The 19,922-nt window shown below is 52.4% G+C and overlaps 7 protein-coding genes across 7 annotated transcripts; 3 read left to right on the forward strand and 4 right to left on the reverse strand.

Moving 5' to 3' along the window:
* Positions 1 to 1,320: 1,320 nt before the first annotated feature.
* On the forward strand, positions 1,321 to 2,437 carry POSPLADRAFT_1142436 (hypothetical protein; the record flags this gene model as incomplete). The annotated part of the gene is made up of 6 exons (XM_024485423.1): positions 1,321 to 1,381; positions 1,470 to 1,545; positions 1,849 to 1,864; positions 2,011 to 2,040; positions 2,086 to 2,279; positions 2,371 to 2,437. The coding sequence occupies 6 exons, from the start codon at positions 1,321 to 1,323 to the stop codon at positions 2,435 to 2,437; spliced, it is 444 nt and encodes a 147-aa protein (XP_024338910.1).
* A 532-nt stretch (positions 2,438 to 2,969) lies between these two features.
* Positions 2,970 to 4,795, reverse strand: POSPLADRAFT_1143774 (hypothetical protein; the record flags this gene model as incomplete). Its single annotated transcript, XM_024485611.1, has 4 exons — positions 2,970 to 3,335; positions 3,631 to 3,632; positions 4,266 to 4,398; positions 4,466 to 4,795. 4 exons carry the CDS (start codon positions 4,793 to 4,795, stop codon positions 2,970 to 2,972), a joined length of 831 nt encoding a protein of 276 aa, XP_024338911.1.
* A 1,390-nt stretch (positions 4,796 to 6,185) lies between these two features.
* On the forward strand, positions 6,186 to 7,208 carry POSPLADRAFT_1046548 (hypothetical protein; the record flags this gene model as incomplete). Its single annotated transcript, XM_024479065.1, has 5 exons — positions 6,186 to 6,230; positions 6,347 to 6,433; positions 6,484 to 6,568; positions 6,652 to 6,743; positions 6,798 to 7,208. 5 exons carry the CDS (start codon positions 6,186 to 6,188, stop codon positions 7,206 to 7,208), a joined length of 720 nt encoding a protein of 239 aa, XP_024338912.1.
* Positions 7,209 to 9,408: 2,200 nt separating this feature from the next.
* On the forward strand, positions 9,409 to 11,030 carry POSPLADRAFT_1033825 (hypothetical protein; the record flags this gene model as incomplete). The annotated part of the gene is made up of 3 exons (XM_024476960.1): positions 9,409 to 9,606; positions 9,654 to 9,731; positions 9,783 to 11,030. The coding sequence occupies 3 exons, from the start codon at positions 9,409 to 9,411 to the stop codon at positions 11,028 to 11,030; spliced, it is 1,524 nt and encodes a 507-aa protein (XP_024338913.1).
* Positions 11,031 to 12,875: 1,845 nt separating this feature from the next.
* Positions 12,876 to 14,418, reverse strand: POSPLADRAFT_1143180 (hypothetical protein; the record flags this gene model as incomplete). Its single annotated transcript, XM_024485525.1, has 4 exons — positions 12,876 to 12,967; positions 13,025 to 13,309; positions 13,405 to 13,537; positions 13,633 to 14,418. The coding sequence occupies 4 exons, from the start codon at positions 14,416 to 14,418 to the stop codon at positions 12,876 to 12,878; spliced, it is 1,296 nt and encodes a 431-aa protein (XP_024338914.1).
* A 1,745-nt stretch (positions 14,419 to 16,163) lies between these two features.
* Positions 16,164 to 16,426, reverse strand: POSPLADRAFT_1056708 (hypothetical protein; the record flags this gene model as incomplete). Its single annotated transcript, XM_024480822.1, has 2 exons — positions 16,164 to 16,274; positions 16,328 to 16,426. 2 exons carry the CDS (start codon positions 16,424 to 16,426, stop codon positions 16,164 to 16,166), a joined length of 210 nt encoding a protein of 69 aa, XP_024338915.1.
* A 506-nt stretch (positions 16,427 to 16,932) lies between these two features.
* Positions 16,933 to 17,784, reverse strand: POSPLADRAFT_1056709 (hypothetical protein; the record flags this gene model as incomplete). Its single annotated transcript, XM_024480823.1, has 1 exon — positions 16,933 to 17,784. One exon carries the CDS (start codon positions 17,782 to 17,784, stop codon positions 16,933 to 16,935), a length of 852 nt encoding a protein of 283 aa, XP_024338916.1.
* Between the last annotated feature and the right edge of the window lie 2,138 nt (positions 17,785 to 19,922).

Raw genomic sequence — 19,922 nt, forward strand, 5'->3', positions numbered from 1 at the left:
GCCGAGATCGTGGACTCGAAAAATCAAGGGAAGCATTAGTACTTTGCTTGAATTTCCCAAAGCGTTACCTCTTCTTGATACCCCTACGCGTGCCTGTATACCCCGCTTTCGTTCGATGTTGTCACTGTTTTGTAGTAGCGTTTGTCGCATAGTTTCTCTCTGTTTGCATTCGCGAAACAGTGTCGGAGTTGTCTCGTAGAACTGTAGCAGATACATGCAAAATGCCTGTTTAAAAATGCCACTTACAGTACCAGCGCTCGTCCAATCACAAACCCGGGGATCTGCGCTCGTCCAGAATGTTCGTAGCTATATATTTCCCTGGGGCATGCAGGCGATCTCAACAGCACTCGATGCGCAGCGGACGCTGGAAGAATTGGTTCATAGACGCGTCTGTCACAACGTTGACATAGCCACGTGATCGCGACATATCGCGTAATACCGCTTGACGACGGGCGGGCGCTCGCAGAGGTACAGTCCTCATCCATATGTGACGAGCAGAGAATCAGAGATGTTGTCGTGCCACTACTTAGCGTATTGAAACGTATTCAAACTCTGTGCTGTCGACGCCTTCATGAGTCATGCCATACTGGCCGGCGTGCCACCCTCCTGGGATATCCGGTTACATTTTCGGCTTCTTCATCCTCTTGAAACATGACACGACTGAGCTCACTGCCCTTCTCTCATGATGCTGCCTTACCTCTTCGATTTTGGACCGGCTGGCGTCTTATCCAATACCACCCTTTCCAGAGTACCCCGCCAATTCTACACGGCAATTGGGTCTTACATCCACTTCGAGTCTTATTGGCCCAACGTGCCCGACAAACGGGCCAAGGTGACCTCTCGACCTCTGAGAGCTACCCGTACGCCCGCGTGCACTTTCTGTTCTGTCGTCGCGTCCTGACGTACTCATCTGTGCATTAGGCTGTTGATAGCATCCCTGCATCGCACAGATTCCGCCCTCCGTGCGGCATGTCGTCTCGTCCAATCCACCCAATAGCGTTATCGCATCCTGAACCTTACCCGATCGCTTCTGCCTCAGGTCTACTTCCTCTCAATCCGGCAGGTAGCTCTGGCGCCTGCGTTGCACGCCCCCCACCCTCTCGTTCTCACGTGTTGGCTTCCCGTGGATGATGCGCCATGGATACGTCTCTGGCCAAGTCAAGCCCATCCTGTCAAATCATCGTCTCTGAGTCTATCGCCATTACATATGTTCGACGCTGCTAGCGCGGTTCTCTGCACTGCTCTCGCGTGTCTTCGTCTTATCCAAAGTCCTCATTCTCGGCCTCAGACAGCGGCACGCATGAAAGCTCAGATTTTGTTATGGACTCGGCTCCCGATCTCCCGCTACAAATGCTCAGTTTTCAGCCAGGTCTGCGTTCAGGTGCGGCGAATCGAGCAGAGTCCCCGTCTCCACTAACACTCCGTTACGTCCCGCGCTGTGCCTCCCCGCTGCACTCGCTCACGTGAAGGTCAAGCTAAAGCCGACTCTCAAAACTTGAGCGCCCTGTTCGAGGTGGCGGTAGGGTGCGGATACGGCGGGCCTGGGTACGAGACCGACGTCAACTCCACACACGGTCCCACATGACCCCACATGTGCCCCACACCCACCAATAGCACCCGTGCGAAGGTCTGGCGATCTCTCCTCTTCTGCTGCCGTGATCGTAGCCGTCGGCGTCATTTCACAAGTTCTCACCAGAATTCCCACGACCTAGGTGTTATCTCAAACGAATCATCGCCGCGGCATAGCACAGTATGACGGAGGTTCTGCGTCGCTCCTGCTTGTGTGGATCAGTATCCTACGAAGTGATCGGCAGCCTTACGCTCAGTGCACACTGCCACTGTACTCAGTGCCGCCGTCTCAGCGGTACGTAAGCTTCTTGAGCGTCCCGCTACGGCATTACTGAGGATCTGGTTGCTAATTCTATTAGGATCTCCTCTCGTGCATACTATCTACTGCGAAGCTTCAGCGCTTTTTGTACGCATCGCGAGACGAACGACGCTCACATAAAGGCGTACGTCAATCCTACGAAGCCCTGGCAGGTGCGCTACCGCTACAAAAACTGCGGCGCTTGTGTTGTCAATCAGACCAGGAGGACAGAACCCCAAGAGCATTATTACGCTATCTGGGGCGGGCAGCTTGAGACCGACGGGAAAGGCAGGATCAAGACGTGGGACGTGGTAAAGCCGACGGCACATATTTTTTATGGCACGCGGATGATCGACATGAAGGATGATGTGGGGAAGTGGGACGGGTTTGAGGATCAGTCTCCTCGCATCAGGTAAAACTGGACTAGCAGCGGCGCATACGGCTATGGTCGTAACTTACGGATCCGATCAATATATGTGTCGTATATACGCCTACTGGTACAGATTGAGAGGTCTGGAAGCCGCAGAGTACAATGACGCAATACGCCTGAAAAGCGAGTTCAGATCATAGCACGATCATATTGCTGCAGCATACTCAACACAACCTGGGTTACAAATTCCACGAAGGTTCTCGAGCAGGGAGGTCACACAGAACGATATGACTCAAGTATGAAGTTACTGTGTCATGTCGCACATTTTGAGCTCCTCGGTCTGGCAGCGGGTTCTTAGAAGCCTGGGGAGACGGTTTTACGTGAGCATTCGCCTGAGCGACGATCATTAATAAGACGGAATTGCTGACATGCGCGCAGAGTTGCTTGTGGATCGCTTGCATCAGCAAGCGGGGCGCACCGATGGCATAGGTGCATGAGAGCCATATGTACATTCGAGCCCTGCATTCCGTGTGCAGCGTTCACAAAAGGATTGGAGTCCTGTGAAGACTGCATTGAGTGAGGTTTGGTGAGCATACCAAAAGGGACATGCGGTTGTGGAGAACTCTCCGACTTTGTGAACCAAGTCAAGTATACGGGAGCTTGCAATAACCCTAGCACATATTACAAGTTTGGAGTCGCTTCCTGTAGGGCTGTACATGGCAGAGTACGTCATCAAGCCACCATATCCGACTTTCCTTCAAAGCCCTCCCACTTCCCCAGATCGTCATTCACTTCAACCATTCGTGTACCATAGAATATATGCGCTGTCGGCTTCACCACATCCCATGCCTTGACCTTGTCATCTTCATCGCGTTCCAATGTGGCGCCCCATACGCTGCAATTTCCTGTCTGCGAGTTCCGACTGGCAACACAGACGCCGCAGTTCTTGCAGCGGTACCGTGTCTTCCACGGCTTGGTCGGTATTACGAAGATGTCAAGGCGAATGTCGTGCGGCTCGCTATGCGTCCAAGCAAATGCGGAGCTCTCGAAGTGGATGGCATGTACAAAAGGGGACGCTGAGTGTATAGTATCGGCCGTCTGCAGTGTTCATCGAGCACTGCGTGCTCACCGAATTGACGCTGGCATTGTGTGCAATGGCAGAATGCGCTGAGTTTTGGAGCGCCGGATACCACATAGGTCACCGATTTGCAAAAACACGATCCTTGGAGACGTGTCGATATCACGAATTGTCACGAAGAGCGTTTTTTGCTAGCGAGGCCACCCGAGGGTCTCAATGTTGCAGTGGCGCCCGCCGATCTCTATCCGCAGCAAGCTTCGGACTTGCTATTTCGGGACTTGACGGAAGCAATCTGTGTCTTGAGTTCACACGCACAGCTATACCATATTTGGAGCATAACTCTAATCCGAACGCTGTACTGTGAAAGAAGTAACGGTCGATCAAGTGGATTGTGTATTCTAGCGATAGCGAGGCCATGGAACGCGAGGGATGTGCATGATAACGCAAGTGAGGCGAATGAATATGAGATAAGAGTGGACGAAAAAAAAGTGAACGAAATGAAAGTGGGCCCCCTCCCCCTCCTTTGGGCAAGAGAAACGCGGTGTTCGGCACGGAACATGGATGTAGGGATCCCAAGTGAGCAGCGATACCCACAGCCTATGAAAGCAGTGACGCATCCGCAAAGTCAAAATACACCGCTGTTAGGAGACGAACGACAGGGAGAATGTATAGTGCACCAGTTAGCCTACCGGCGTCATGGAGTAACGAACAAGGGCATCTCGAAGGTCCGGTACGGCTGGATCTGGTCACCGTTGGGGGTGGTTTCGTGTCAGGAGGGCTGACGCCAGGTGAAGAAGGTCGTGGCGACGTGAAAAGGGACACAGGCACAACATGATTGCGGGGTCAGGAGGGTAAGTGGGACGAACCACGAAGGTGGGATGTAGGGAACACAGGAGAAAGAAACAATCGTATAGCATAGCATGGCAGGGAGCGACAGGTGGAAAATGCACCCGACTTGATGCGCTCTTCTTGGGCGTTGCTCAGAATTCCCCTCAAGGTTTCGTCTAAGACGTCGTCCTTGATGTTGCTGATGTTGTCCTCGTCGCACGCGAGCTGCGGGTGCCGATGCCGGTGGATGCCGGCCTGAAAGACGATGAGGGAATCCTTGCCTCAAGGCTGCTTCGTGAAAGGGAGTCGAGAGCGTGTAGACGGATGCTATGAGCATGGCGACATGGGTCGCAAGCCAGTCCGCGACATCAATGGCGAGTTGAAAATCGCCGTTGTCGGTACAGTACTGGAACCGGGTCAATTTATCGTCGGAGAGCGAAATGCGTGGTGTGCTGCGAGCCGGCCAAAGTGCGAGGGTGTTGTTCACCCAGGCGCTGCCGCAGACCTCGTCTTCCGTGAGGCGTTCGTTGCCAGCAGAAGCGCAGTCCTCGAGGGTGAAATACCATAGTTCGACATATTCACCCTTCTCGAGCTTCTGGAGAGCATCGGCGGTTGGTCGCTGGTCGAGGTAGGAGGGCGCCTCATGGTCCATGTGTCCCTAAACGATCTAAGGGCATTTTCATTCACGCACGAGGCGAGCCTCCTCAGTGGCAGCATCGTCAGCTTACTGGCGAGCCGCAGCATTCCGTAGGATGCGTTCGCCGTCGGCAATGGGGTCAACCCCCAGCTGGGAGCCCATTGTGCCTTCTTGGAGTTGTTGTGAGTTGATCACATCAGGAAAAAAACCCCTGAGCTAATTAGAGCTATTTTATATATATTAGCAATATATTTGCATATAATTTTGAGCTATTGACCTACTCATGCTATTGTCACACTACAATGTACTAATGGCTACCTACACAGCCAGACATTCAGATAGACTCAGCTTCAAACCCGCGGCATACATCCTAATCTCAATCTATCTTGAGAATTATGTGTCTCGCTCCACCTGAGCGTCAGGCTAAATTTTGCATGATCATGTGATCTGCACGAATGCACTCGATTCAAAGGACTTACTATCAGATACGGGGTTTTGCAAACTCATGCATTGTTCCCTTCGCTCTGCTTGAACCACCATAAGGATCGTTGTTATTTCACTCAGGCATTGTTGTGAATACATGGAAGAGTACCCAGAACGAGGCTGGGGCCCATACATGAAGGACACCCAGTGGTAGCGAGATGCCGCATTCGAGGCCTCGCATTGCAGTAGTTCTGCAAATTCTATCACGCCGGGGTCACAGCGGCAACTTTGAACTCCGCTCGGCAAATGTTGCAGGACTGCAAAGTGCGCTGCCGCATCGTACCATGATCGAACGCGGAGTGTGAACATATCACGCTGACAGTGGCGAGTGTCACGCTTGCTCAACCAGAACAACCATCGCCCACCAGCCATGTCTTGCTGGGTGAATCGGGCTGGTGTACCAGAGAACACAAAGCTGTAATATAACGGATCGGATGTCTGATCATTAAGAAATACAATGATTGTCTCTGGATCTCGCTCACCACATGTTTGCAGAACACCTTAAGAACAGTCTGCAGGCCATCATTTCACTTCACCTTCGTTTCCTCTCAATCGCTCTTGCACATAGTGTATAATAAGTGCATACTAGCATCTACAATGATCAAATTATAATTTCCACGGTGTGTAGAGGAGATCACGCAGTTCTGCAAAATTGATGGGTTTTGCAAAACCCCGTATCTGATAGTAGCATCCCAGCGCGAAGCGAATCAAACAAGTACAAACAGGGGAGATCTGCGGCCAACGTCACATCGACAATAATTTTCGTTCCTGCATGTTCGTGTCCTGTTCGCGACAATCGTCGCCTGGGGGTCTTGTCCCAGCACCTCGCCCCTGTTTTAGCGAGAGCCTGTGCCATGTATCATATGTTCTTATTAACCTCTAAATACAGGTCCAGCACATATGACAGGCAAGCGTTATTGGAATGGCTGTTGGGGGCGAATCATGCGAGCCATCCCGGGGGCTTCAGGTGAGTGCCACCGCTGCTACACCTTGCGGGCTACATATTGGCAATAATCGTGTCCTTGCACAACCACGCCTTCGTCCATGCGCTCAACGCGGACGTCGTTGTCGACCACTACACAGCATTCAGATGGAGAGACTGACTGGGGCAAGCAACCCGAATCTTCACCTCCACCCCCGTATGAACAAGGTGAATGGGTACCACCAAAGGTGCGTATTGCTGAAGTAATGCTGCGACGCCTAAGCTCATATATCACCAGCCCAAACCCTCTTCTGTCCCTGCAACCCCTCCTGTCCAGGTCACGCCCCCTACTCCCCGCTCCCGCAAATCCCGCCACATTGCTGGTCGATGCACACAATCTCGTCACCGGAAGACACTTCGTGCCCCATGCACACTTCTACCTCTTCTGCCTCTGTCGGCTCTTCAGCCACATCATACATGCCTATTCCTCCGGAATTCAGTTGCAGTGCACCCGATGCTGACCCGGAGCTAGATACAGACAAAGGCGAAGACGACCAGGTACGCTGAGTCACTCAACAGTGTCTAGGTCACACATAGTGACCATCATGATAGATGTCTTGGATTGGCGACAAGCTCGCGTTGCTGATTGCAGAAGGCCAGCGCGCTCTAGGCAAAGAGGTCGTGGTCATGAGCGAGGCACCGGAAGATAAGGAAGGCAACGGCATGGACGACTGGGTCGAGGAGGATGGCGGTCGTGCACAGTCCTCGCATGGCGGCCTGCCACCCTACTCATCGCGGCACGGCTTGCCCCTCCTCAGCGCGTCTCCACGGTGCGATCGCTTTGACCTCAGCTCGTCCCATGCGACCTCATATGCACGGTCAATTCCTGGCTCTCCCCACTGTCGCGGCCGCGAGGTGTCCATCGAGTCCGATCGTTTCGCGAGCATGTCCTTCCAAGAGGACGAGTCGGCGTGGCAGACACCCGAGCTATGGGAGGCGATGGAACGCGCACGCCAGCGGTAGCGGCGTGAGCACGTGTGAAGTCCCAGACTTTGGCAGCCTCACAGCGGTATTCCTTGCTGCCCACGTCTCCATCTGAGAATGAAGCCAAGACTTGTTCTTCTCAAGCTACTGTACCAGATGTGCCAATCATACCTCGAACTGCGTTAAGACTGTTCTACGCCCTCCATACTCATTATCTGCTTGGCCGTTACCAGCGCGACCATCGCTGTCAGAAATGCGCAGCGATACGCAGAGATCGCCAATCCGCATGACATTCCGCGCCCTGATCCATACGTGGGACTCAAATCCATCTCTTGAAGCAATAGGTAAGCTTTGATCTAGTTTTTCCGAAGGCCACCGCGAACCGTACCCGTGGACAGGGCTGAGCCTCAAATGGTCTATTGGAGGTTAACGAGCACGCTAAAACGTAGAATAGTACGTGCTTTTGCGCTCCGTCTGACCCCGAGATCGGCTCATGGACCCCCAATAGTACAGCTCAGAGAGTGTTGCGGGTACGTCAAGACGAGCAATCACCTTCCTGATAATTCACCTGGTCTCCATCATCCTGATACGACCGTTGTTTTGTTCTCAGTCAAGTTACAGTACCTTATACTCACGCATGTATGTACCCTTTTTTGTCGATTATTCCCGTTTCATTATGTACTGCACTACGGCTACACACGTAGAAATCCATCGGATGATCGGTTCTGTGTAAAGGAGCCCTCAGCCTTCCTTTTCATGACTGCTTATCCCTTCAAGAGATCACAGACGTAGTTGTGCAGGCTACGCAATCGCTGCTGTATGTCCTGCCTTGTAATAAACCATCGCATCTCGAGTTCGGGATGGAGCGTGCGAAGGCCCTTGCCGATTATCTTCGCCGAAATTTGCTTGTCTATTTGTACACGAGCCGACTGATACTACTCACGGCAACGGCATGCGCTCGTTGAGCAGTAAAGCAATAGTTTAAAAAAATCTCCAAGGACACGTTTCGGAGGTCAAGGCAAATCAAAACACTCATGCATCCGGTCGGGCCCCCTCGAATTGACACTGACCAGTGACTGGAGACTGAGTATAGCATATACCGAGGTGGGTAAGTTGTCATATGATATGCCAATCCTATCAGCCCCACGCCAATAGAGAGCTACAATCACGACAGACAACGTAAGGGGGTTGATTGTCCTTTTACACGCTAAAACTCTGACATCCGCTGGAGGGCGTTGTCCTATGCCAAATAACACATGCGTGCGCTTGTCGTAGCTAACCTGTGAACGAATGTGAGCTGTCCGGCAGCATGGAGAAGTGATGCGCGAGCGCACTGTCATGATCGATACCACCAGGTCGCGCACTCAGTGGACGAAACACGCGAGTTTCAAAACCGAAAGTGGATTCTAGTGTAGAGAGAACCGATAAAACCCAAGTTTCCTCTCACCTGCTGACAACACAATGCACTGCTGATACCAGGAGCCGTCCTGTGGCACAAGCTATTGACGAACTATAACGCTCAAGGAGGATACTACTCGAGAGAGATGTGTTGCGGCGGACTTGTACGAAGGCTTGTCTCAGGTTGTGTCCATAAATAGCAGTCAGCTCCCACGCCACACTGCCTGATACATTATAAGTTGCAGCTTCAGAATCGAAGTACAGGGATAGCCGAGAGCAAGATTCTTCGTAGGCGTCGTAGGCGTGTGAGATGTGCCATGGCTGTGACAATGCAGTATATTGAGGGAAGAATTCCGCATAAAGAGACCGAGCCACCACTGATCTTCCCGTCAGCCGGACGGCATTCGAGTGCTTGGACCTGAGGCTGGGCCTCCTATCTGTATGGACGGCACAGCATAAAAACACGAGGCCAAGGCATGTGATGGTCATAGCTCCAGTACAACGACCCAAGAAGCCAGTTATAGCTGTCGTTGTTTTCGCGTCGTCGTGACAATTTGGTGACAATAACGGCCTTGCGGCCTGGAGACGCGCACATCCCGTCCTGATCGTCGACTTCAATGAATCTCACAAGCTCCGACCTAGTGAGAAGAAGCACACACACCACTGATGCAGGCTGCGTATGGCGTCCAGAGCGATATGACCTGTTCTGATGGCAGGTCCTTCTCCGAGAATACGTTCCGCGGGCGCTAATAGACAATCGCTGCATATAAAGACGTGGAGGCGACGCTCCGAACACTGCATCGTACCCACGCATAACATCAGCTTCCACGTACTCAACGTTATGTCTCCTGCTTACCTGTATCCACTCGAAACGACACTGAGCCAGTCCGGGTATGACCCGGACACGTTAAACACCGGTCTGCCGCCACGGGAGTCGTCTTCAGCAGTCTCGTCAGGTCAAACAGCCGTCAACGCCGATGATACCTTCGACTTCTCATTGTATGAGCCCTATGGACCTACTGTCGACATATCTGGAGAGGTATGTCTGCTCATAACCAGGATAAAAACCTCCGCTAACCTGTGCAGGAGATCCTCGACGTCAATGATACCCTCGACTTCTTATCGTATGAGCCCTACGGACCCACCTTCGGCATGTTTCGAGAGGTATGTTCACTCATAGCCACGACGAGAAACTCTGCTAACCCTTTTGCACAGCACACCAGTGTCAGTACTGACCCATCATTCATACTCCCCGACCATCCTGTAATGCACTTCGACAACGGACTACTCGAAGCCATAACTGCGACCTCATACTTCTCCGAACGCCACGCAGAAGCGACATCGCCACCAATGGCCCCTCCTGCCATAACATTCTCCACCTGGTCTCCCTCGTCATCATCAGCAGCGCGCACACCAGGAGACGACTTCGACGACAATGCCAGCGCAGCATGGTCGCCGCCCTACCAGGACAGCACATTCGGCACGCATGTATGGCATCAAGAGACCCCATTCCTGCCATTCACAGAGACCGCTCGGTACGTCTCTGAGCTGGATATAGGCTACGGCAACGGCATATACCTCGCCAGCACACCGGTATTATACCCGCCCTTGCATTCATCGCCCTTTGCCAGCACCTCCGCACTATCGACATCGTTCTTGGTACCAGTCATGGCACCCCCTGCTGCAACTGCCAATCGCGACGTCGGATTCATGCCACCCAATCACGGCACAGCTACAGGTTTGGCATCAGCACCATGCGCGAGTATGCAACGCGTACCCCGCATAAGCGAATCCGGTCCACCTATGGTGGAGCGGACAAACGTTTACACAGAATATGGACATTGCAACTCGGACAACAGCACTATGCTTGTTCCCGACATGTCCAACAACAATATTGGATTCTTCCCCGACCAGGACGCCACCACACCATCTGAGACTTCTGCAGGTCCTTCGCACATGAGCTCTCGTGTGAGGACAGAGGCCCGATGCGGCGGCAAGCAGTCTATGCATCCTCAAGCCTTGGTCGAGCTCCCGAAGACTCCTGGGTTGCCCCGCACGGCCGGAAAGCGCAAGCAGCGCGACGACGACCTCACGGACGACCCCACGGACGATACATCCTCCCGCCATCCTTCAAAGAAGGCGAAAAAGGCCACCAGCCACGCTGAATCTGCACATACCAGCTACGAGGACGTGCCACAACCGGCGTGGTATGGCGGATGTATCCCGCCCGATCCCAAAAAGCCACATCCGTGCCCATACTGCACAGATAAGTGGTTCAGCTGCTCATACGATGTCACACGCCATCGCGAGAGCGTGAAGAGCTGTCTCGGATACTTAGAAAAGGGGGAGATCCCCTGCGATCTCTGTCCTTCCATCTACACACGTCGAGACGCATTGCGACGTCATCAGAAGGAGATACACCGAAATGGCTACAAGACGATGGCAGCAACCCGACAGTCATGAGCGAACAAAGCACACTAGACGCACCACTCGAGGGCCGACACCGTTTCACGACATGCATACCATCCTCACGGCTTCAATCTTGTCTTCCTTCGATGCTTGGTTGGGGTCCGTCATTCCTCTTGGTTCCCTCTTTGTCATTGTCGTCCATCCTGTTTATGTCTGAGTCCATCATTCACGCACACCTCGATATACCCACTTTACCTCTGATATACCCCCGATGGCGTTGCATATCCATTATCAGAAAGCAGTCCCTACGCCTGTTATATACCCTGCCATCGAATATAAGTGAGATGAATTTGAACCTGAAGAATGGGCATGAATAATGTGAAAAGGCGATTGCAAGAGGTCTGATAGCACTGCACAAGAATGTGTTCGAAGATTATGCCCGGCAGCATGTAGGTGCACATAGCATATATTGCTACTTATTCGTAGCCGTCACGCACGCACGCCTTGAGAGACGCAGTGTGCTCGCCAAAGTTTCCCATCCTGCTAGAATTAACAAGAACGCAGCACGGCACAAGGTGTTCAAAATACGGATAGAGGCGGGAGGACACGAGCGGCGCCAGTGACGTGGGCTAGCGATAGGCCATAGCGCGATCGATCGTACAATTATGTTGGGTATGATCGGGCATGACTACATCACCGCGACAGTGGGTATCCACGAACCTGAGAATTTATGCTTGCGCACGACATGCGGTTTCGCGCATGTAGCGCGTACCAGCAAGGATGTTTTCTGGACGAACCTATAGATCAGCCAATTGATACTATAGCGAATATCATCTCGTGATGAACAGTCCATACAGACAAAGGCCTACCTGATATGGAGCGGATGTCTATTATTGATAGATATGGTCGAAAGACAAGCCAGTGCCAAGGAGGATAATGCGCGAGACGTTTGTGAGGTTTCAGAGTAAAGAGCCCCGCGATTGGTTGAATGTAGAAAGATATGCTCCGCTTACGAGCATGTGGATTTGATAGTCGTGTCGGTTTTAGCGTCAGAGGTACGGAAAGAGAAAGAGAACCCAACGATGAAGGACGGAAGGAGGACGAGATGCAAAGTTCGCCCATCCGAAAAAAGTCGATCAAATACATATCCGATCATCCACGTGGGATGTCGGCATTCTCCCGCCGCCCCACCAGTTCTCAATCCAACTGCATTCAAATTCGTTACGACCATTTAGAGAACTGTGGTTCTGAACACAGCATTCTATAATTCCCGGTGTGCGCCGCAATCCCGCTTCTTTGACGGGACACTCCGTGTTGACTTTTGGGTACGTCGGGCAAGCGTCGCTGCTGGCCCGGGTCACGTGGTCGCGCGCCGGTGTGGGATTGATCCCTGCAGCTGTCCATCGAGGACGTTGTCTGCCGGCGATCTTTCCGGCGTCGTTCTCACACTCCGTATTCGCGTCTACGTATTACAGTGACTTTGTGGCCGTTCCCTGTGTACAAGTCACGCTGGGGGAAAATCCCAGTCAAGCCTTCGTAATCTTCCCAAAGCTGGTTCGACATCTCAATCATGGCTCAGGGCCCGCCTACATGCCATCGGCAATTGCTAGTATAACTTGACGCTGCACACTTGGCCTGTGAAGTCAGTAAGTGACCCTATCCGTCTATAGTGCGCTTCCTGTGCTCGGGTCACGTCCGCGACAGGTCTTTACGTGCCGTCGCAGAGCGACTCTTAAAGGTACGCGTGTGCTCCACGAGATTGGCAGATCTTAAAATATGTCATTTCCTGTATTGAGCGACCTATCGCGTCTCGGCGCCTCGTCTCGCATTGTACTCCTAAACACCCAGACTCTATGACCTGTCCGGAATATAGCATCGAGATAGACGGGAACGACACCTTCACACGCTGCTGTTGACCGCTCTTGCGGTGTTAGCACTACAGTGTATCTCCCTCGTAGTCACCTTATCCCTACGGTACGCATGATCAATATCTAGGTTAAGATGCAGTACGTTACTGTAGTGCGTTCAAAGACACATTCGAAACTCACCATCCACCCAAGACGGCGAGGTATAATCCACATGATCCAGAGCATCTTCAATGGTCCGACTCATCGGCATCGTGAGCTGTTCCAGATATGGTTCAGTCTGGGCGTCATACCGCGTTATCCGCCACCATTTGCGTGGGGCCTGCGGCGTGGAAGTAGCGGGCTCGACAGAGATGTAACGGAGGGATGTGATACTCATCGCGAGGATAGGGCAAAAGCCTAGCGCATCCTGTCCGCATTGAGGCACGTCACGGCCAGGAAGATCCAGCAGTATACACAGCGCGTGAACTGGTAGGGTACTGAGGACAGCTGGAATCTTGCTCTGGAGTACATTACACTTTGAATTAGATGACCACCATGTCACATCGTGGGATCGCACGTACCTTCCAAGCCGACAATGCCCTGGCCCAATCCTCTTTTGGCAGCAAACCACAAAACTCCATCGTAAGGTAACGCAAGTGCGTGCAAGCCTTCGCGAGATGCGAGACCATATTGGGGGGGAGGTCTATGGGCAACCTGATACGAAGTACGGTTGTTCTACAGGCTTGGACACAGGAAACCGCGTTATGGAGCCATAGAGCTTGTGAGCTCGGTAGTACCATCTTGCGTACAGGACAGGTGATACGCAGCATAGGCAAGGCCGCAGCGCTGATATCGAGGAAATCCAAGCTCTGCCAGGTAGCCGAGTCTATCAGGTCCTCGCGCTGTTGTATCTCATTCATATACTTGTTGTTCGACAGTGTAAGCGACCGCAGCTGGGGGAAGGCTCTGGATAGGATTGGTCGAAGAGATTGTGCAACAGGAGCCATAACAATGGCGTAACTGATTGTGAGGTTTTGCATCAGCGGCCAGTGCATGCCGTCCTCGTTGTCGTTAACTTTGCCTCCCAACAAGTGTAATTTCTCCAAGGAGTCGCGGAAGTTAGCCAGGAGCGCCCATATAGAAAAGGGTGCCTCCCTGAAAAAAGGAATTGTTCTAAGCGTGACGCTTCGGAGCGGAGTTCGGAAAAATGTCATGAAGGAGTAGGTGTGCATTCCTAAGGTGATTTTGAGCGATTGTAGCCTGGGAAGCGCTTGGACTGCATCTCCTACGCGGGCATCGAGGGAGAGCAGTTGTTCGAGGGAGTCGAAGTCGAGGCATCGGAGGTTTTTTGCACTGCGTAGAAGATCGATGATGGAGGGAAGTATCTCTTTTACACTGTCCATTGTATTGAACAGACCACCGATGATCGCGAGGCAGAGGTCTTGCAAAAAGAGTGTACAAGTGTACTCTCGAGCAGACGCGAACATACAGAAGCTGCGAATCGTTACCACAGACCTCCATGACGGATATCCCACTCTTGAAATCATTCGCGGTAGAGCCAAGTCATAGAGCAGATGGCATGCTAGTGCGCACATCGCGGCCTCGTTAGACGACAAATATGAGAAGATGAGGTAAAGGACATCGTTGTTAAGGCGAAGCAGCGTCATTAGCCTTCGACAAGTGCTGGGCGAGACAGAAATATGAGATAAAGCAGTAATTTGGGATAATAGGATCTTACTGGTGTCAGTGACCCGGCCTTGAGCACACTGTGTATCTTCAGAGAATGGGACATCTCTGGTCGTGCAATCATGTATCACGTGCCGCAACATGTCACCGCCACGTCTGCGTGACCCCTACGCGGGGACAATCTTTTGAAGCCTGTTCGGTCTCCTCCGTGCCAACACAGTCCACTCAACTTGTGCTCACGCTGTGAAAAAATGAAAAATGGAGACGACTCCTTGTGAGAGTACTTCACATGGGTGGATCGGATGTGATTGGGACGGATCTCTCCGTGCACCATCGTGTGTTCGTGCCCTCAAACATTCTCCTTGACAGCGTGCGCGCATCGTTAAAGCTTGAAGCTTGCGTATGCATTGCAAGTGATAGCAGATGTACTCATGGATACATATTGTGCAAGCATTGAATGCAACGCCATGATTCGCGGGAGACTCAAGCGACGGTATGAGAGCAGTACGTTGGAAGTATAGTTCCTGACTTAGGACCTCCTCGACTCAGAAGAGCAGTACATTATTCCAATCAAAATCACATGCCGGTCTGGGTGCTGCATTCTGGCTGCGACGTGCAGCAAACGCACATCGCTGTTCGCGTTATTTATACAAGTTGATTTGGCAGCAATGTCTTACCCGCACCATCCGACCCAGTTTAACGGCAACACCCAATTGGCTGTGTATGATTGCAGCTTATATGTCGAAGAGAAGAGAGAGGCGGAAAAGGTTGAGGACTGCGAATTATAGTAAGGTGCAGTATTCTATTCTTTTAGTCCCCATCCTCGCAAAGGCATTATTTCTCTTCATATTGATGCAGAGTCTCTGTATTGTATGATCATGTGCATACACCCTTGAGGCGATTCCTCCCCAAGGACCCGCGCTCGTGCATCGAAGGCGATACGTAGCTCTGCAGGATGGCGTCAGCTGGAGGGTTACATGACGAACACCAATTGACGGTGAGAACGTACAGGGTGGGTAGAACACGGGCTAGTCAACCGTCGGGATGGGAAAAGACATGGAACAGCCGCAGCGGGAATTGGGTGAACATAGTTCCTGATGACGCCTAGGTCGAGGCTGCTGGTTACGGGCCATAGTGTAGCAAGTCAAGCCTTATCGGGCTGCTCGTCGGCCGAGCGATATCATTGTGGCTTTGTGGTGCGTCGAGCCTTGTCATGTCCGTTTCTTTTTCGCCGCCACCCGCTGTGTGCCGTATTCGTCGTTCTCATCTCGTTTTCATCTCGTACTATCTGTCGAGGAAGGCTTCTCCTCGGAGGGCGTGGTTCCCCTGACATATTAATCAGCGACGGAACTCTTCTAGGGAAATCTGTAATACCAGAGGACACGTCGACTCACGCTTCAGCACCCATGGATCTATTTGATGCCTGGAGCACGAACTGCTCCGTCTTAGCCTTGCTTCTAGGCTTTGACCCTGATTGTGTGGCTATTGTCAGTTCATTCTGCCCTGATATATTGCGCTACACTCGACAGGGCAGGAGCGATGCTTTCCTTCTTGAGCGGTCGCTTGCTGCGTCGAGTGCCCTCCTGTCTGGCCACAACTTTGCGCCGAGCTGGTCGGCTGGGACCCTGACAACAGTGATAGAAGCGTCCGCCGCTTAAGCGGCATGTGGTGCTGCAAGCCTTAGGGTGCGTGTATTTGTGCCACTCGATGGCAGCCGCTGCGCCATCATCATGAGGCCCTGAACAGCAAGCTGCTCATCCAGGTTCTGCTTCCCGTCGTGAGCTTCTAAGCATCTCGAGCGATACTCGCATCACGTACCAGGCCCGCTATGTGTTCTGTGGCTGCTTCTCGTGGCGATCCCGGCAAATTCGGGGCGATGGACGCCACAGATGCAGATTGGGTGAGTCTAGTAGTCATTGTGACAATGTTATTGATGCGTTGTTACGTTTTGGGTAATGTAGATGTTTGGTAGAGGCTGAGAAATGCGCTCTGCAGTGTGGTGGTCGAGTATGAGGAGTTAGTGGCTGAGATACCGACGTGGCGAATGGCCTCATACTGCGCGCGCGCAAGTTATGGGGTTGCGATTGTCCGTGGCTACGGATCCTTTGTGCCGTCTGCATTGTATCGAATCTTGGACGTTATCATTATCCCTTGTTCTACGTCTGTCTCAGTGGAAAAATACCATCTATGCTGGCCGTCTCCCCACTCGATCGGCTAGACGCATTTGCGAGCAAGTATTCTGCATATCCTGCTAAGGGCAGGGAATGCTCGAGCGGCAGCTTCACATTGTTGACCACGCCTTGATTTGTACATTGTAGTGGTATGGTTTAAACAACCAGATTCGAACTGGAGCGACCACAATGGAGCAAATGACTTGGTGGAAGCACTGAGATCTTGTAGACAGATGCATGAGCAATCCAGCGTCACTCCTTGCTCGCGTCCTCAAACCATCCCAGCAGCTCCGCGCGTTCCACATCACCAATACAAGGATTATTTGGGTTCTTCAGATGGCGCTCCAACGCGTCCTTCCGACTGAACACCTTCGCGCAACCACCGGTCATCCGTCGATCTGAGCTCAACCCGAACGCCATCTCGACCGGGATTCCACAGCACCTCCACTTCTCCTGCTTTCTGTGGGTCTTCTTGTGCCTCCTCATCGCGCCTTTCGTCAGCACCTTCCCGCACCCTTCGACCGTGCACTGGACCAATTTAGGCACATGCGTAGCCCGTGGTTCTGGTATGGCGGCGCCGAGTCCAATTTGGACGTTGCGTCTGCGGACGCGAATGGGCGAGCGCCGTGCCTTGGATCTGCGCGTCTGAGAAGTCGATGGCGAGGACACGGAGATGAGACTGGATGATGACGGGCGAGAGGGATGGTAAGGGACACTGCGGTTCTTGCGAGTTGTGGTGGCCGAGGGTCGATCTCTTGGAAACAGAGAGCACGTAAATTCTTTGTCGCTCGCGCCATTGTCGCTGCCCACCGAGGACGTGGCCGCGTATGGGGAAGGGGAAGGCGTGTACACAGACAGAGTGGCGTCTGAGCACGTCGAGACATTCGACAGTGTGCCGGGAGAGCTGGCAGCGTGAGCGGGGTCGACCAGTGCCGATGCTATTTCGTACGTTCTCGGATGGGCTATGACGTAGAAGGGGTGTATAGCTGTGCCAGGGTACTGCATGGTATATATGCCCATACTAGACGAGGCGCGAGGGCGGTTGGCAGCGATTGAATCAGGAAGGGAGAGCGAGCGAGTGCTTCGAGGTCGAAGAGGTTCCATGGCATCGGTGCGTAGAGTTACGAGTTGAAGAGAAGAGTAGAAAAGTGTTATAATTCTAATCTCCGAACGCAGCCGCCTTTTATATCTCAGCAAGCTCTGGCCACGATAGTCTATCGTAGAAGCGTCGCATTGTCTCCATATTGCCACAAGGAGAACAAAAGGCGATCGGGCCACAGCGAGCGATTCGATCAGGTGGCGCACTTTGAGAGGAAAATCAGTGGCTGAAAGTGGCTAAAATATGTGCCCCCAGAGACGTAGCAGGTGCTCACCGTAAGCTTCGTTCTTTGTTGTCGCTTCACGGGACCGTTCGCTGTAGTCTTCGATGATGAGAGCCCAATGGAGGATGTATTCACTATCCGTAGTGGAGGAGCAATTAGAGTGAATCATCAGTATGCGATTTGTAAACGACCGTCAAGTTGCACACTGCACGCCCCTTGATAGCGGAGGGGAAAAACCCAGGATGGATGGCGCCTGGCGCGTAGATAGCGTGATGCCGCATACTGACTTGCAATTGCAATGACGGTAGCGTTAATACTTGCGAAAGCAACCAATTGATATATGAACGTGGTATTGGCTGCTGCATGCTAAAATATAGAGGAAGGTTAAGGCTATGTTTGGAGACACAGATATTGAACGAAGAGAGCACCGCAAGCTGTGAATTCTCATGAAGCGGTGAGTTGTGACGAGGAATACAACAGACTTACTGGTAGGTAAGATCGATGTTCACTTACGCTCTCTCCCCACCCTCACCCGGCTCACTCATACGCACCACGCACTGCATGGAGCTCTAAAAGACAGATCGCTCGCGATACATTACTCTATACACCCTAATAGCCCATGAAATTCTACAAAATACGTCGAACAGACAGCAGACGAAGAGGAAACCGGGTAGTTGATCAACATCAACCATCCAGGTCATGCCTTGAGCTCTCCTTCCAAGTTCAATTTCAACGGTTGTTGGCATGGCCTCAAAAAGCTCCGGGCCAGCTCTAAAAATCCAGGAGCCTACCGTGCAAGCCCCAGGAACATGTCGCAGAATTACTCCGGAGCGCGCAGTAAGTCTGTGAGTGAGTTTCGGACATTTGTTATGCCAGGAGGGCCATCGACGTGGTCTAGGCCGCTATTTGTCATTGAGACCCACAGTGCAGTCACTTAAATACGCCCAAGGAGCGTCACTGTATCCTACGCCGTAATGGCTCAAAGATAGAAGACTCCATCGCGGAACACCATGCGGATACTGCAGAGCACGAAGGACACAGACAGTGCACAAAAGTACGTGATGGGAATCTTATTCGGCGTCGGATGACGTAGTCTCTGGGGATGCGACGCCAACGAACTGGTTCCCGACGTCTTTGCCTGAGCCAGCACAGCAGCGGGGCCTGGACATGCTCGACTCACCGAGCAGAGCTTCCAGTATGAGAGACAATCCAGCAGCGAAAGCTAGGACACTGTCCCCCAATAAGATGAAAAGACATGAGTGCACCCGTGGGCGAGATATCTCCCGGAGCTTGCTTTGCCCTCCGTAGACAAGAGGTAGTGGAACATGTCATATCTGGTTCAGGCATTCAGCGACAGTGATTGCGATGTATCACGTACCTGCGATGCCATCTCACACTGCGGATCCTAACATCGGCGTCTGTTCTTTTCATTCAATGCGATAAAATGTTACTAGTCGCCTGGATTCATGGTTTTTGAAAATGTCCAATAGAGATGAACAACCTTCCATCAGTGAGCGCGGTGAGGGCGATGATTGGTGCGTCGACGCAGCGAGGTTCGAACAGGTTGACTGAGATCCACATACTCGTCATGAAAATACCACTTGAAATGTACTTCGTTGAAAGCTAGTGTTCTATCCATGCGGAAAGAAGAGGGCGAAGTCCTCGCTGAAGTTGGCTGTGCTCTCAGAGGCCATCCGGAGACAGCCGAGTGGTACTGACGCGATCGAGACGAATTTCTATAAGCGCCCGCGTATATTCCCCGCTTCACAGTGCGCACCCACATTTGAAGCTTGGTCTGGCAGCATAGGCACTATAAGCCTGAGTAATACCACAGGCACTCAGAGGTATATACTGCTCAGGCATTATGCCTGGCGGGAGGCTAGAGTCTCAAGTGACGGTATGAGGCCAGTACATCGAACG

The sequence above is a fragment of the Postia placenta genome (genome assembly GCF_002117355.1).
Source record: "Postia placenta MAD-698-R-SB12 unplaced genomic scaffold POSPLAscaffold_7, whole genome shotgun sequence".
NCBI lineage: Eukaryota > Fungi > Basidiomycota > Agaricomycetes > Polyporales > Adustoporiaceae > Rhodonia > Rhodonia placenta.